Source organism: Ceratotherium simum, chromosome 1 (genome assembly GCF_057802395.1).
Source record: "Ceratotherium simum simum isolate JZ-2026a chromosome 1, ASM5780239v1, whole genome shotgun sequence".
Lineage (NCBI taxonomy): Eukaryota > Metazoa > Chordata > Mammalia > Perissodactyla > Rhinocerotidae > Ceratotherium > Ceratotherium simum.
Genome location: NC_141900.1, coordinates 84,394,051 through 84,409,031, shown reverse-complemented (window position 1 = coordinate 84,409,031; position 14,981 = coordinate 84,394,051). Strand labels below are relative to the sequence as shown.

General features: G+C 42.8%; 1 protein-coding gene across 1 annotated transcript in view; it reads right to left on the bottom strand.

Annotated features, from left to right (window-relative positions):
* Positions 1–14,981, bottom strand: part of SND1 (staphylococcal nuclease and tudor domain containing 1) — a 422,021-nt gene that overhangs the window by 342,516 nt on the left and 64,524 nt on the right. The window contains exon 10 of the mRNA XM_004418726.2: positions 14,509–14,622. Within this exon, the coding sequence (XP_004418783.1) occupies positions 14,509–14,622 (114 nt within the window). The remainder of the gene's footprint in view (positions 1–14,508; positions 14,623–14,981) is intronic.

Genomic DNA, 14,981 nt, shown 5'->3' with positions numbered 1-14,981 from the left:
AGGATTAGCATGGATGTTAGCTCAGGGCTGATTTTCCTCACAAAACAAACAAACAAAAAGATTAAATCAGAAGCCTAAGCCATCTATCTAATGGGGTTAATGTATGAAAATAATGAATGAAAATTAAACTCATAATGAAGTATCTAGAAGCAGATGCTCACAGGCTCAGACACCTGTACAAAAGTGACTAGTTTGAGACTCTTTACTAAAAAGAGAGAATCCAATCTCTTCATAGGATTGGCCTGACTGTTCCAAACAGAGAGGTTATTGCCAGGAAAACGTCATACAGGAGACATAACTATTAAAGAGATATGGTTCACACACTTTTCTGATATTAAACACTCATTAGAAATATAAATTAGAATCTCTCGATATAAATTATGGTGCCTCCAAAATAGCTGCAGGAAATATTTTAATTTGTAAAAATACGTTGAAATAAAAAAAAAACTTGTGTTACAATAACAAAGAAAACCAGCCGCAGCTTCTGGTAGATGGCAGAAACAGGAGCTTCGAGAGAAGTCCACCCAACAGTGTGTAAGGGAGAGGGTCACCAACCTGACCAACCAACATGAAAGTCCATGTGGCACATTTGGAGGCAAGTAAAACTTATCTCAGAATCCTAGTTCATCCACCTACCAGAGAAGAAGCCTTCAGCAAGCTATCGAATCTTTCCACACTTCTGTTTCGTCATCTGTCTAACAAGGGTGGGGATGGAGGAGTGCCTGCCCAGCCCCTCACACTCTGCCTGGGCCAAAGAGACATCCGGGGCCGCCTCAGCCTTCCTCAATATCCAGCAACCTCCTGTACTCCAATAATCAACTTCCTCCACAAGAAAGAGCACACCTTGCCCCCTCAGAACATTCTGGTCTGTTTGGCAGTTGGACTTCACATCATAAATTAATAAATCAAAAACTGACTTTTAAATCACTTCTTTGTGAGTTTCTTTGCAAAAATCAGTTAACTGATGTAACAGACAGTATTTCTCAGCCTATAAAACTCAGAGCTGAGCCCTAAACAGAAGCAAAACTAAGCAGAAGACTTTCTATACGGCCTTAAAAAACAGACAAGCTTACCCCTTCAGTCTTTTTTTTTTTTTTAATAATTTTTATTTATTTTCCTCCAAAGCCCCAGCAGATAGTTGTACGCCATAGCTGCACATCCCTCTAGTTGCTGCACGTGGGACGCGGCCTCAGCGTGGCCGGAGAAGCGGCGCGTCAGTGCGCGCCCGGGATCCGAACCCGGGCCGCCAGCAGCGGAGCACGCACACTCAACCGCTAAGCCACGGGGCCGGCCCACCCCTTCAGTCTTAATGGAGAGTCATCACCCAACACTGAACCTATACAATGTACTTTCGTGTGCCTGTCACGATTCAGAAAGCACTTTAGGATTTTGCTGTGCTGTATATCCTGAACTACAATCAAGCTCCTGGCTCCTCTGTATGTGCCATAAAGCACCTGTATTTTCTTCCAACCATTCCAGGTTGCCTGCACATGCCGAAGGCAAGGGCATTCTTTATCTGCTGCCCTACCAAGTTCAGCTCGTATAATGGCACATGAGGTGTGAACCCAGACCTAACAAGGCACCACTTCATAAACCTTTTCACTTTTGATCATGAAGTGAAATTCACCCTGAAACCGTTAACAGACCCCACCTAAACTAAATGGCTCAAACAGTATGTTATAAACCCTAAGAAACTCTACTATTCCCTAGAGAACCCTGTTCTCTGAAGCAGATAAATTTCTTCAGGCAGAATTCTCATATCTCCTTTCACTGGAATCCTCAGGAGATGTCCCAAGCTAAGAAGGGATATGTCTGGTTAGCAGTTGGCTGAGACCTGGGGGAGAAAAGCTCATAGAGGAAACAGCAGAGATCTTACTGCATCTAAGTCTGGCTGAAGGAAGAAAAATGGTATTGTCAGAGATCAAAATCCTGGACAGTAAGCCTTAGTAAACCTTTCCACTGCTAGGAGCAACAATCTAGAATAGTAGTCTCAAGCTGAAGTGCAAAAGAAACAGCTGGCAATTGTGAAAAATGAACATTCCAAGCTCCAACCACAGAGATCCATCTAGCACAAGTCTCTTACAAATCACACCGTAAGTAAAACTGACCTAGCCTCTACTCTAGGGGAAAAGCTCTCACCTATATTTCATTGTGAGAGCCAAAAGCGCACATATCTTTGTATCTGAGCTCGGGCTTAGAGGGAGGGGAAGAAGAGAAACCATAAAGAGAAGGGTAGTGGCAGACCCCATACACACTGCCAGTCTGCTGTTCAATCAAAAGATATGGCATCAACAGAGATTCACTTAATCTTTGTCCTCAGAGCAGTCCTGTGCAAACCCAAAAGGCTGGAGCTCATTTGTAGCAAATGAAAAGCAATAATGTTGGCAGCCATATTTGCAATGAATCTAATAGTTAACAATCAAATGATTTGCACTTGTAGAGCTTCCCATCAGGGGACACCTTAGAACCGTACATATAAGCATCATTTTCCTAGCAAGGAAGGGGACGAGGTAGAAGGGAGATGCACCAAGGACAAAGAGCAGCCAGAAATAGCAATGAGTCCCTACTCCCCAGCTTCTGAACTCCAAGTCACTTCAGCATCACCACGATGCTGTAAGATATACAAGCAAGAAGATGAGAGAGTCAAAAACTGCTTCCTCTGATTTTATGTCCTCAAGTTTCCTGCTGCATTAAGCTCAGTTACCCCTACTACCATGGGGGGCTTTACATCCCTGAATTAGCCATGGCTGTAGGTTACAATTGGGCAGAAAAGACACAATCAGGGGCAATGAGAACTTAAGGTAAAGAGAGAAAAAGGGAACTACAGCTACTTCTCAATTGTTCACTCCCTCTTATTCATCCTGACCACCACCAAAGATAGCAATAATGAGGACCACACCAGGGAGAGGGAGGAGAGAGGGGGAAAGGTGTGCAGATGGCAATACAGAGGGAGCAAGAAAGAAGTGGGAAAAGTATCTTAAAGCTACAACTGTCTAAGGCCTGATTTCTCCTATAGGCACCATGGAAGTGAACTCAATAAGTCTCTAAAGAATTGGAATTTTCAAACCTTCTACCACTAATTACAGACACCAAGCTTGAAACCTGACATCATAAATAACAAAGATTCTCTCCTTGACCAAACTCTTCTCAGGCTCCTCCAAACTCTTTTCAAGTAGGCCTGACTTTTGGGCACCATGTTCATCTCTGCATTGTCCCATTTTAGCAAGAATCCTGCTAATAAGTCAGTTTAGCTAGAATCCGCCCCCCTCAATATCTTATTGGGCTCTTCATCCTCCACTATCCCCACCCTGCTTCTTCATTATAAATTCCCACTTTTCTTTGTTGTATTTGGAGTTGAACCCAAGTGCTCTCCCCCACTGCAAAACCCCATTGCAGGGGTCCCTAGACCTATCACAGTGGTCTGGAATCAAGTCTACCTTACCATACTTTAACAAGTGTCATGAACAACTTTTTCTTTAACACCATCCAGAAGGAGGAAAACTCTGCCCCAATACAAGCACTTAGAAAAGCAAAGACTCTACTGCCATCAGTGAGGCACCTTCTTCAAATCAGTTATCCATCAGCTATAGATTTAGAGATTTAACCAATTAAGATATCAATTTATGTCAATTCTGGGAGTAGAAGGATATTAGCCTGGCTTATGTTGTGCAAATGCAGTTTTATAAAACATAAAGTTGCATTTAATAAGCAGCTTAAATGTGGTTATCCAACAAACCTACAGTAATCCAGTATGGTTGTTGTCAGTGTTTTAAGTAGTGAATTCAGGTTAAAGATGCCACTCCTTCTGGCTGAACCCAAAGCAAGGCAGCTGACAGGCAACAGTGAACAATGCTGAGCATTCATGTGTGGGCTCATGCAGCATCCAAATCACAGGACAGAGAATTTAAGAGCAACACTCAAGACGAGGGGGATACAGGGGACAGCCACAAGCTCCTCCGCAAGGTCTGCAGTAACAAGTGACAGAATGACCAAATTGCGTGGGCCAGGAGTGACCTCGTCTATCCAATCAAAGTTTACAAACTCCCTCTCTGCTCTCCAGGAGGGAGGGTGGTAGGAGAGAATGGGAGGAACCACAGTGGGTATGGGGGAGGTAACTGAAAGAAATCTGAATGAAAACTAAAGTAGCAGGAGCACAAATCTATGCTCGTACGATTCAGATACTTCCAGAAATACTTCCAAGTCAAAACACAAAAGCAAACAAAGAACAGGAAACAGCTTGTATTAAAACTTCTGAGAACCCTGAGGTGAAGAAGATAATGTGCTCAGGGGAAAAGGAGTAGAATCAGGCCATAAGTCTCCAAAGCTGCCAGCTCTAAGGTAGGCACAGGAGCAAGGAGAGAGCATGTCCCCACCTGAGCACATTCGATTATATTCCTAGATGGAGAGACAAGACAGAGACATTAAACACTATCGGCTTTTGCCCTCGGACTCCATTTCTTGCTGGGTGATGAGGGTGAGAGATGAAGGCTGCGGGATTTTATTACACTGAATTTTCAGTATGTCAGGTTCCATCTACTATCTCAGGTACCCTGGGACTAATCATATCTTTTAGGATGGAGACATCTCTCTCTAAAAGGGCCCAATGTCTATTCTCTACCTGCTATGTTTTATGGACATCTAATAATAACAAGGGCTCCAAATGCTGTTACAAACTGAAGCAGCTTAATGGCTTCTCAACTGAGAAGCTTACATCTTCCTGAACTCTGATATTACTGAGTCCAAGCACCTCCAGAATAACGATAGCTTGGTATGCAAACAGGAGTGTCTAGACTGAAAGAACCATTCACTCCTCTGAGAGAAGAGGATTGGGAGGGAGTGAGGGAAGGAAGGGTGAAGCCAAAAAGCTTTAAGAGTGAGGAGGCGGGCACCACAGAGCAATCTGCGAAGGCGAGACAGAGCCTGGCTCAAATGGCAGGGTGGAACCCTGGATGTTTTCCTGAGGAAAACGCTGAGCTGTTTAATACTCACTGAAAGGAACAGCAGAGGGCTAGGATAACTTCTTTCCCCTTTATAAAAAATAAGAAATAAATAAACCAAGCTGCTTTGAGTGATGTCAAGTCTCCCTCCTCTTCAAGTACAAACTGGCCTAATAATCCTGGCTGTCCCAATGGCCAAAACCAGCAAATGGAGCTGTCTGCCAATTCTCCCATGCAGAACACAGTGCAGTCACTCACAGCAGCTGCGCTAACAGGTAAAGAGGAAAGAGGGTCCAATAAGAACAGGGCGGGGGCTGGCCCTGTGGCTTAGCGGTTAAGTGCGCACGCTCCGCTACTGGCGGCCCAGGTTCGGATCCCGGGCGTGCACCGACGCACCGCTTCTCTGGCCATGCTGAGGCTGCGGCCCACATACAGCAACTAGAAGGATGTGCAACTGTGACACACAACTATCTACTGGGGCTTTGGGGGGAAAAAAAAAAAAAAGGAGGAGGATTGGCAACAGATGTTAGCTCAGAGCCGGTCTTCCTCAGCAAAAAGAGGAGGATTAGCATGGATGTTAGCTCAGGGCTGATCTTCCTCACAAAAAAAAAAAAAAAAGAACAGGGTGGACAGTACAGTCTGCACCTCCATCCACAGGGACCGAGTCCAACCGGAGCCTGAGGGAACAGGAAGGAAGGCTGCAAAGGGAGCCGTGGACATGTAGCACAGCAGCAGCCCCTCCACAGAGACCCACCTACAGCTTCTGCATGGCAGTGTTTCTAAAATAAGGCCCTCCAGCTGGATAAGCAGATGCTAAAGGCAGCTCCATATGAATAAGAAGGTGGTTCTCTCCTATTCCTGATCACCTTGCAAAACACAACAACACAGAAACAAGGCAAACCTTCCTACTAGCCTCCCTAGTAATGACGAGCAAAATGTCCTAGGAATGGTAAGGCAGTAGACTCGGACAGTCAAGTGTCGGTGTATTCTGCCCATCCCCCATTCCCAAATTATGAACAATGAGTAAAGATAGCCAATGTGAATGAAATGAGACATTATGCAACAAACATCTGAGTATCAGCTGTGTGCTGGGGAGTGAGCTAGCAATAGATTTGAAGAAATGAGAAATCTACTTGACCCAGAAAAATCAAACTGGGTAGGGAAGGAAAAAAAAAAAAGGAAAAACAAAAAGGCATTTTAAAGTAGAAACTAGAATCTACAGGCATCCATTATCTGGGTTATCCAGAATCAGCAGGACAGCAGAAGGAAACAAATTCTGGGGACCAATGTCCGAACACAAGGAAGCAGCAGATGCCCATATAAAGAGGATATTTCTGCTCTGCCTCATGAAGGGCCCAATTACAAAGAAACAAGGATGAAGGAGATTACATCAACTGGCTTCTAGCAGAGAAATGAAAAGGTAAGGAACACAAAATCTTCAGAATGTCTTCACAGCTAAACTGAACAGAGATCCCCCTATGAAACAGCAATACGCAAAGGTGGCCACCAACATAACACTGAACCAGGCAAAGGCATTTGCAGCCAAAAACAGACTGACATCATACTAGATGGTGAGATTAAGGCCTATACAATATGAACAACCCATAATCTGGCCACAGATTTTCAAAGGAGGGCTGAAATGAAAAGTGACATCAAAAATATGCCTAAGCAATAGGCCTATCATTTGCTAGAAAAAATACCAAGCATCTGTGTCCTTCAGCTTCCCCTTCTAGTCTCAGTTCTGAAAAGCCTCTTCCAAAGCAGTGACATGAACTGATATTGCTTTATCCAAAATCTACCATCAGTCTAAAGTCCACCTTGTGACCACAACACACAGGTACTGGTCAGGATTAGAAAGTCAGTTTCTAAAATGATAAACACCTTACTAATAAAAATAATTTCCCAGATCCCCGGTGCCTATAATACATGAGGAACTTAAATATCTGGTTTTTGAACTGAACAAAATTTTCCCAGTACAAAGCTAATTAGCCCACCAAGGAATGAAACCTACAGCCCTGGCCTGCAGAAGTGCAAGGCACTGGATGACTGCACTAAACTTGCCTTGAATATAAATGTTATGCAAAAAAAAAGGTAATTTATCTAAACACAGTGTAGGTAGCTCTGCAATCAGTATCTCATAAATAAAGAGAGAAAGATGAAGGGAAAGCTCTCTAATTGATTTTAAAATTAGTTCCAAGCAAAGAAATAATCTGACATGGGCCGGCCCTGTGGCTTGGTGGTTAAGTGCGCGCGCTGCGATGCTGGTGGCCCGGGTTCGGATCCCGGGTGCGCATCGAGGCACCACTTCTCCGTTCATCCTGAGGCCGAGTCCCACATACAGCAACTAGAAGGATGCACAGCTACGACACACAACTATCCACTGGGGCTTTGGGGGGAAAAAATAAAATAAATAAAATCTAAAAAAAAAAAAAAGAAATAATCTGACAACCAACAAGGTCGACAACAGTAAAAAAAAATATATAGCCCTCGGGGAAAAAGTGCACCTAAAAACTTCAATGAATCAAGACACCTGAACTGCTATGAAAGAAGGATATTTGGGAAAGCCTGAATAAGAGCAGAGGTGTTAAAAGAAAGTCAACTGGGGACCAATCTGCAAAAGCACTTAAAATCCTGAAATTAACCCCTCTGGTGGACTGAACCCAATCTGCACTGTGCTAATAGAATACCATTACAAGGAAAACACTGCTCAGAGAGAGGCAGGGCTAGTCAACCCAGTGGTGAAGACTAAATTGAAACTAGGAGTAGGGAAGAGGAAGTGTCTACAGAAAACTAAGCCACGTGTGACCTGGCCATCAAAACAAGCAATCCAATTAGGAAGAAGAAAAAACCAGAATGCAAAAACTCCCTCTTGGGACCTTTTGACACCAGTACACTGGCTCAAGTTGCAATGGCTATTATAAGCAGGCAAGGAGATTAGCAATGCATTGGGAGGTGGTAAAAATGCTGCCACTCAAAAGCAATGTGTATGGATTAGGTCTTAAGCCTCAGCAGATATTTTGATGTAAACATTTATTAAATGCCTACTGTATTCATAGCACTCTGCAAGGTTCTGAAAAAGAGGGGATATGAAGCTTAGAAAACCATGCCATTCCAGCCCTCAGAGGAGTTTAGGCTTCACAATGGAAAGTGGGCCCGGACATAAACAGAACAGGAGGATACAGATGAAGGGAAAGACTGTGTGCACGGAAATCTCTGGCCTAAAGAGGCTTTCAAAAACCAGGACAAGAAAGAGGGTTACCTCAGCACAGCAGCCATGTTAAATGGTCATGGGACAGTAAATATGATGGGGCTGTCAACTCTGGAAACAACCGAGAATTACTGCAGCTCACAGGACTGAAAAGAGGCAAGAAATACGAACACACCAGCACCAGGAAGATTTAGCTAAACTGAAAACACCGAACTGTGTAACAGTGATGATTAAACGAAGAGAGAAGAAAGAGAGAGATGGATTTAAAGAGGTAAATGCACATAGTTCAGAAAAGGATTAACCACCAGGACCCACTAGGACATTGTTAAAATCCCACAAAAATTATTTTAAGGGCATGTGCAAGATCATGGGAAAGGAGATGCACTAACTAAAGGAAACAAAAGAAAATATAATTGTAATAGGAAGAGGAAAGTAAATCAAAGGGAAATAAGATAGGCTCTTGCTATCTTCTCCAGGTTATAGTTCACTTCTCAAAGTCAGTGGAAGGGACATTTTAGGAAACATCTACCCAGATCCCAAATGTCTTGACCTCACCACGAGGAGCCAGGCTTCCCCCCAGTGACCTCTCCAGCAAAGGAACAGGTATTAATCTTTAAAAAATGACAGGAGATATACATCCTGGAATCTTAACTAGATGAGCTAAGACCCAGCCATAGTCTCCTAATAGTAATTTTTTTCAGTCTTCTGCCAAAGAAGATTTCAAGTGTTTTTCTCAAAAATGCCCAGATCAAACAAACCTGAAACTGGTACAGAATGCCTCTGCCAGAGCTCTGACATATTCTACGTCTTTTGATCACATTGCTACAGTCCCCAAATCTCTCCATTGGAAACCAGTGAAATGCTATATCCATTTGAAAGAGCTTCTGCTTTTCTCCAAGGTCCTTAATGCCAAACTGAAGTCCCTCTCTAATTTGCTATTTGCCTATGCTCCCAATCACAAGCGTGAGATCGCAATCAGTGGGTTTACTGGTTTGCCCCTGCTTCTCTTAGGGACTGCAGCCCCACAGCTTTCTGTTGGCATGCATCTCAGTGGCAGCATCCTCTGCTTTAGGGTCCAGAAGGACCAGTCATCTTGCTTTCAGAAATCAAAACCGGAGGGAATAGGTTGAGAACTGCTTTTAATCGTGTCTAAATGGCAAAGGACCCTGGGGCCCTACACAAGAAATGGAGTTATTAGCACCCGAAACTGCCCTGCCTCTGAGAAACGGTCCTTAAGAATCCTAGGGTATCTCTAATAATGTGCCTACCTGCAGTTCTGTCAACCATCAACTGCCTACAGAGGAGATCCAGTGGGGTCGGGACAGAGAAACAAACCCCCTCAAAAGGCAGCAAGGACACTGGCAGATTAGGCAGGTTGCAGTTTTAACAAAACTGATCCTTTAGTGCCCAGGTCTGAATATTTAGAAGCGCTGCTATGAAAGCACATTCATGTGGTAAATAAATTCACAGGAAGGAAGCTGAAAGACAGACAGGTGATGAGAACAAATACAAGTTGACAGCACAGAACTAGGAGATGAAGGGAAAGGCTCTACCTTAGGGCGTCTACACTTCCCAAAGGCCCAAGCTGATAGGGGCCAGGGGGGGTGGGGTGGGCGGTTGTTGAAGAGGGAGAGACGAACAGAGATAGATAGATAGATAGATAGATAGATAGATAGATAGATAGATAGATAGATAGATAGATAGATAGACAGACAGACAGACAGGGAAGGAGGCAGGCCGGCAGATAGATAGATAGATAGATAGACAGACAGACAGACAGGGAAGGAGCCAGGCCGGCAGGCGGGCGGGCTAAGAAAAGGAGTTTGAGGGAAAAGGCCCCAAAACTGAAACCAAACTTTCTCCGCTAAGACCAGGGGGTTGGGTAAACTGTGTACCTGTTTTCAAGGTAAATTTCAGCTCTGTATCTCTTTGCCCGCTACAATAGCACTGCATGAGCAGACTTCATGGGGGAATAAATCAGCCCCTTCATTCGATGCCCAGGAGCTGTGCTTCCTTTGTCATTAACACTCGAAGTGTAACACAAAGCCTACAGCAGCCCTGGGCAACACAGCACTGGGTTTTCCAGTTTCAGATCAAAGCCAGATGCTCTCTAGGAAGTCCTGAGATTGCACAACGTGTTACCTCCTTTAAGGCAGTAGCTCCGAAAACGCATAGCCTTTCTCCAAGACTAAGTACTTGTTTCTTCGTGGCAAACAACTGGATAAAAACAAACTATTCCTTTAGAGAAACCCTGATAAGGTTGTCCAGGTCCACAGGAGTACTACATATCAGTGTCCAAAAAGGCTCTCAGCCTAATGGAGTTAACATCTCCAAAGAGCTGACGCTGGCTTCACCCTGAGTAATCCAGAAGCACGGTGCCACAGAAACAGAATCAACAGCATCAGACATCCCATTGTACTCTTTGAGGGAAATACTACACACCCTTGCTTTTAACTCTCCTGTCATACTTTCCAGCAACAACTCAAGTTCTAACCAAAATTTGGGAACACTGGCTCCTCATGAATTCCTGGGCACTAGTGGAAAGCAGCTGCCTAGGGTGAAAACAATTCCTTTCATCATGCAGTTTTGTCCAGAGCCCTTCCTCTGGCTGCAATTAGAAAGTAACCAAAAAAGGGGAGTGGAAGTATACATTTAGCCTTGGGCAAAACCTCCTTGCCTTCATGTATAATTTAAGAGAAATGAACTTGTCTCTGTGTTCAAAAAAGGATAATCCACTTTTCCCTCCTATCCTCACAATATGTAGATGTCTCAGAAGATCTATACTAGTTGATGACAGGTTATTAGAGTTTTTAGGGTTTTGGGAAGAGAGACATTAAAAGAATCTCCCCTTCCTTACTTGAAGGGCAAGCCCCATTGGGTTGTCATCTGGGAGCTTGTTGGGAGGCCTAGCCTGCAGCAGGAGTCACTGCTGCCATCTGCCTGCCCTTGAGGAAGCTCATGCAAGGCTTTCTTTCCCTCTTCACCTACTCCTCCAGTTCCTGTAGTCCACACCTTCTCCTCCTCTGTTCTTTTGTTTAGAATGAGCTCCAACACCATAAGCTGTCAGGTTATCTTTTTCTCCATTTCAAAGCCAATGACCCCCAGAAAGTGTCCCAAAATTAGACGGAAGACATTCTCCTGAGTGTTTTATTCAAGGCCCTCCACAGTCCATCCACCATCTCCAAAGAATTCTTGCTGCAGATCAGTTTTCACGTAGTATGATCTTCTCTTAGAAATGCAAATTACTTGCATGTTTTGTAAATGCAAGCCACCAACACAAGAGTACTCAAATCCTAATATGCCATTCCCTGGTTTCAAATTCTTCAAGACAAAATCTAGATGTTCATAAGACACGCATGATCTGGCCCTGCCTGTATTGTGTACCACACAGGCACCATACCACTCATGCACCATCCAATAGTGGCCATCTATTCCCTATTCCCAAACTCACCCAATTCTTGTCATTGCTGCTGTCTCAGTCAGAAATTGTCTTCTCCCCACTTTTTACCTAGCTAGCTCCTAATCACCCTTCAAGCCTTAAATGTCACTTCCTCCAAGAAGCCCTCCCAGATTATGCCTTCTCATAAATTCTAAACTTTTCTTTCATAGCACTTAACATAAATGAAATTACCTGTGTATTTCTCCTACTAGATTTTATTGTTCCATGACAGTGGTTCCAGGAGGGTTTGGTTTGTTCCCTGCTGTGCCTCCAGCATAATATCTGGTACAGAGTGGGTACCCAATAAATATTTACCAATGATGACGATGAACCCATTCATTTGAATTTCTCAACTTGTTCTGTCCATTATAGTAGCCACAACCTGCTGGTGGCTATTGAGCCCTAGAAATACGCTAGAATGAATTGAGATGTGTTCCAAATGTAAAACATACACCAGATTTCAAAGGCTTAGTAAAATTTTTAAGTAAAATATCTGATTAATTTATATTCATTAAATGTTGAAATGATACTGTTTGAGATATATTAGGTCAAATAAAATGCATTAAAATTAATTTTTTAAATATAGCTACCAGACAATTTAAAATAAATATAGCTTGCATTTGTGGCCTGCATTATATATATATCTATTAGACGGTGTTGGTCAAGAGTGCCCCTTCTCCTATCTGCTAGCTTCTCTTCATCTGTGAACACTCAAGATGTAAGCTAGTTGCTCCTGGGGAGAATTCCCTAACACCCACCACAACTGGGTTCTTCACAGTGCCCTCCACCATTGTACTCAAGGTGTATTATGGTATCTCTTAAGAGATCTTTCATTAAAACCTTCCAAAGGAATTTAATGAACAAATAAGTGAAGTCACTCCTCATTTCATTCAAAATCCATATGTTATAGACTCTTAGAGCTAAGTCTTACTTAGAACTTTCTTAAAATGGAGTAAGATCTCAGGAGTGAACAGAAGTTAAAAATAAATAGATAAATAGATAACCTACCTTGGTGAAGAACAAAGGATTCTATAAACAGGATCCTGCCTAAAACTAGGAAATATATTCCAACCACTTCCCATCGTCCACTAGGCTAAGGGAAATCCATCCACTACCCCCTGAGGCGTTCCAAAGAATCGTGAAAAAACTAAAAATTCTCAGTAGTAGTTTAACTCTTACTCCAGAAAACCTATCATCCTACCTAAGCTATAACACTCCCACTCCCTCCTAAAAACTACTTAAAATTCAGCCACATAGTCTACATTAACATAATGCTTTGGCTGATGATGCATGCACAAAAATTAACGTTCAAGAATTTCAAAGTTGTGCTTGCTGTGGGAACCTTAATTCCAACTGCATGGCACAGATGCAGAATTGTGAACTACTCCTAAAACTGATAAAATTGGAGATGTATATTTACTCTGTGCAATGAGGCAGAGCTACAGTTACTGAGAGAACTTTATTTTGGCATTTCTAGGCTTTCATGCATTTAAATTCTCAATCTTACCACAATACCAAATGCCACATTAAATTGCCTTCTCTATGGGGAATAAAAGGGAGAGAATGAAGTGATTGGCCAGACGTTCAAAGAACCCATTCTATATATGTTTCTTATGCATGATCTGATTTAAAAGACAATCATGATATTTTTATTTTACTCTTACGGGTTGTCTGTAAACTCTCACATAAATGAAAACAGGGCATGAATTTCAACTTGTGAATGCACCAAGACGTGTACGTGAAAAACATCAGAAAATCAAATTTCATGTCTTTAGAACTACAAAAGGGATAAATTTAAAAAGTAGACAGCACACAGCACTAACTTCAACCATGCTGTTCAATTTCTGGAAACTATCCAAACACTTGCCTGTGGCACTTGCTCTCACTGAGGACCCATTTCTAGGACCAGTCAACATAATTACACACTTTAGATATCAGAGGAAAAAACAGGAGTTGGAAAGATATCTATAAAAACAAGACATAGGGCCGGCCCTGTGGCTTGGTGGTTAAGTGCACGCGCTGCAATGCTGGTGGCCCGGGTTCGGATCCCGGGTGCGCATCGAGGCACCACTTCTCCATTCATCCTGGGGCCGGGTCCCACATACAGCAACTAGAAGGATGTGCAGCTATGACATACAACTATCTACTGGGGCTTTGGGGGGAAAAAATAAAATAAATAAAATCTTTAAAAAAAATAAAAAAATAAAAAAATAAATAAAAACAAGACATAACCAAACAAAAAAACCTTCAACCCCAATCCCTATTCCCAACCTCTCATAATTCATAATGACAGAAAGAAAAGGATCACAAAATTTAAAACAAAACTGCCTACAGACTACCAACTCTTGTAGTTTTCATCCTAAGCATAATTTCTCAAAATGGATATACCCAAATCATACATGTTTTGGCAAGCACCTATGCTGCCAAAAGATCCAAGAAATAGCACAAATCAGTGTAACTAATAAGTATAGCTACCGCTTGCAAAAGATGAGTAGGTGACCTCAGAGCATATATATATCAAGATTCATTTTCTTCCTAGAGCAAAAACATATGGAACTATCAAATCAAAATGACCAGTAGAAACGGGCCTTACTGCCATGCATGTGAAATACAGACCTTCTCCTCTCCTTATTCTCAGAGAAATAAGATTTTGTTAATAAATAAAACTCACGTACCACCTCACATATCCCAACCCTAATTCCTCCCGAGCCCTGTAGGGAGGAATGCCAGCACTGCCCATGCAAAATGAGGCAGACCAGTGAGTGTGGCTCAGGAGAAATTGAGGCCTGCCTGATGGTAGCCAGGCTGCGAATATTAGGAAATAATACTTCAGAGATTTAAAGTACTTGTCCTTTAGCATCCTCACATATACGTACTATATTTAACTAATTCTCCAGCTCCTTCCCTCGCCACCCTATTCTCACCTGTGTGTTCTCCCCCTCCAGCCTCGGTGGTCGGATGCTGGACAGGTGGATGGTTTTGTAGTCACCAGAGTTCAGCTTCACGACAATGGCATCAGCATTCAACACCTGCATCACCTGTGGGCGAGAAGGCAAAAATGCTCAAACCTGTTTTGATGGCCCAGATCTCATAGCTCCTTGCTAAGGAGCAAGGCCCACCACAATCACAAGGTGAAAAGTTAGATTAATAGCCATATGGGGTAGACCCAATATCATCCTTCGTGGTGCAACAATGTCAGAGAAAACTATGCTATAATTAGCAACCGCCAAAGACCTTATGATTTCTCAATGAGGCAGAATCTATATCATTCATAAGGATGGTCAATCTTTTTTATCTTTGCCCTGACCAAGACATGTGGTTAACTACAAAGCTTATGAACTGGAAATCCAGTCTCTACATGTTACTGAAGATTTAGAACTTTTTCCTTGAAACAAGT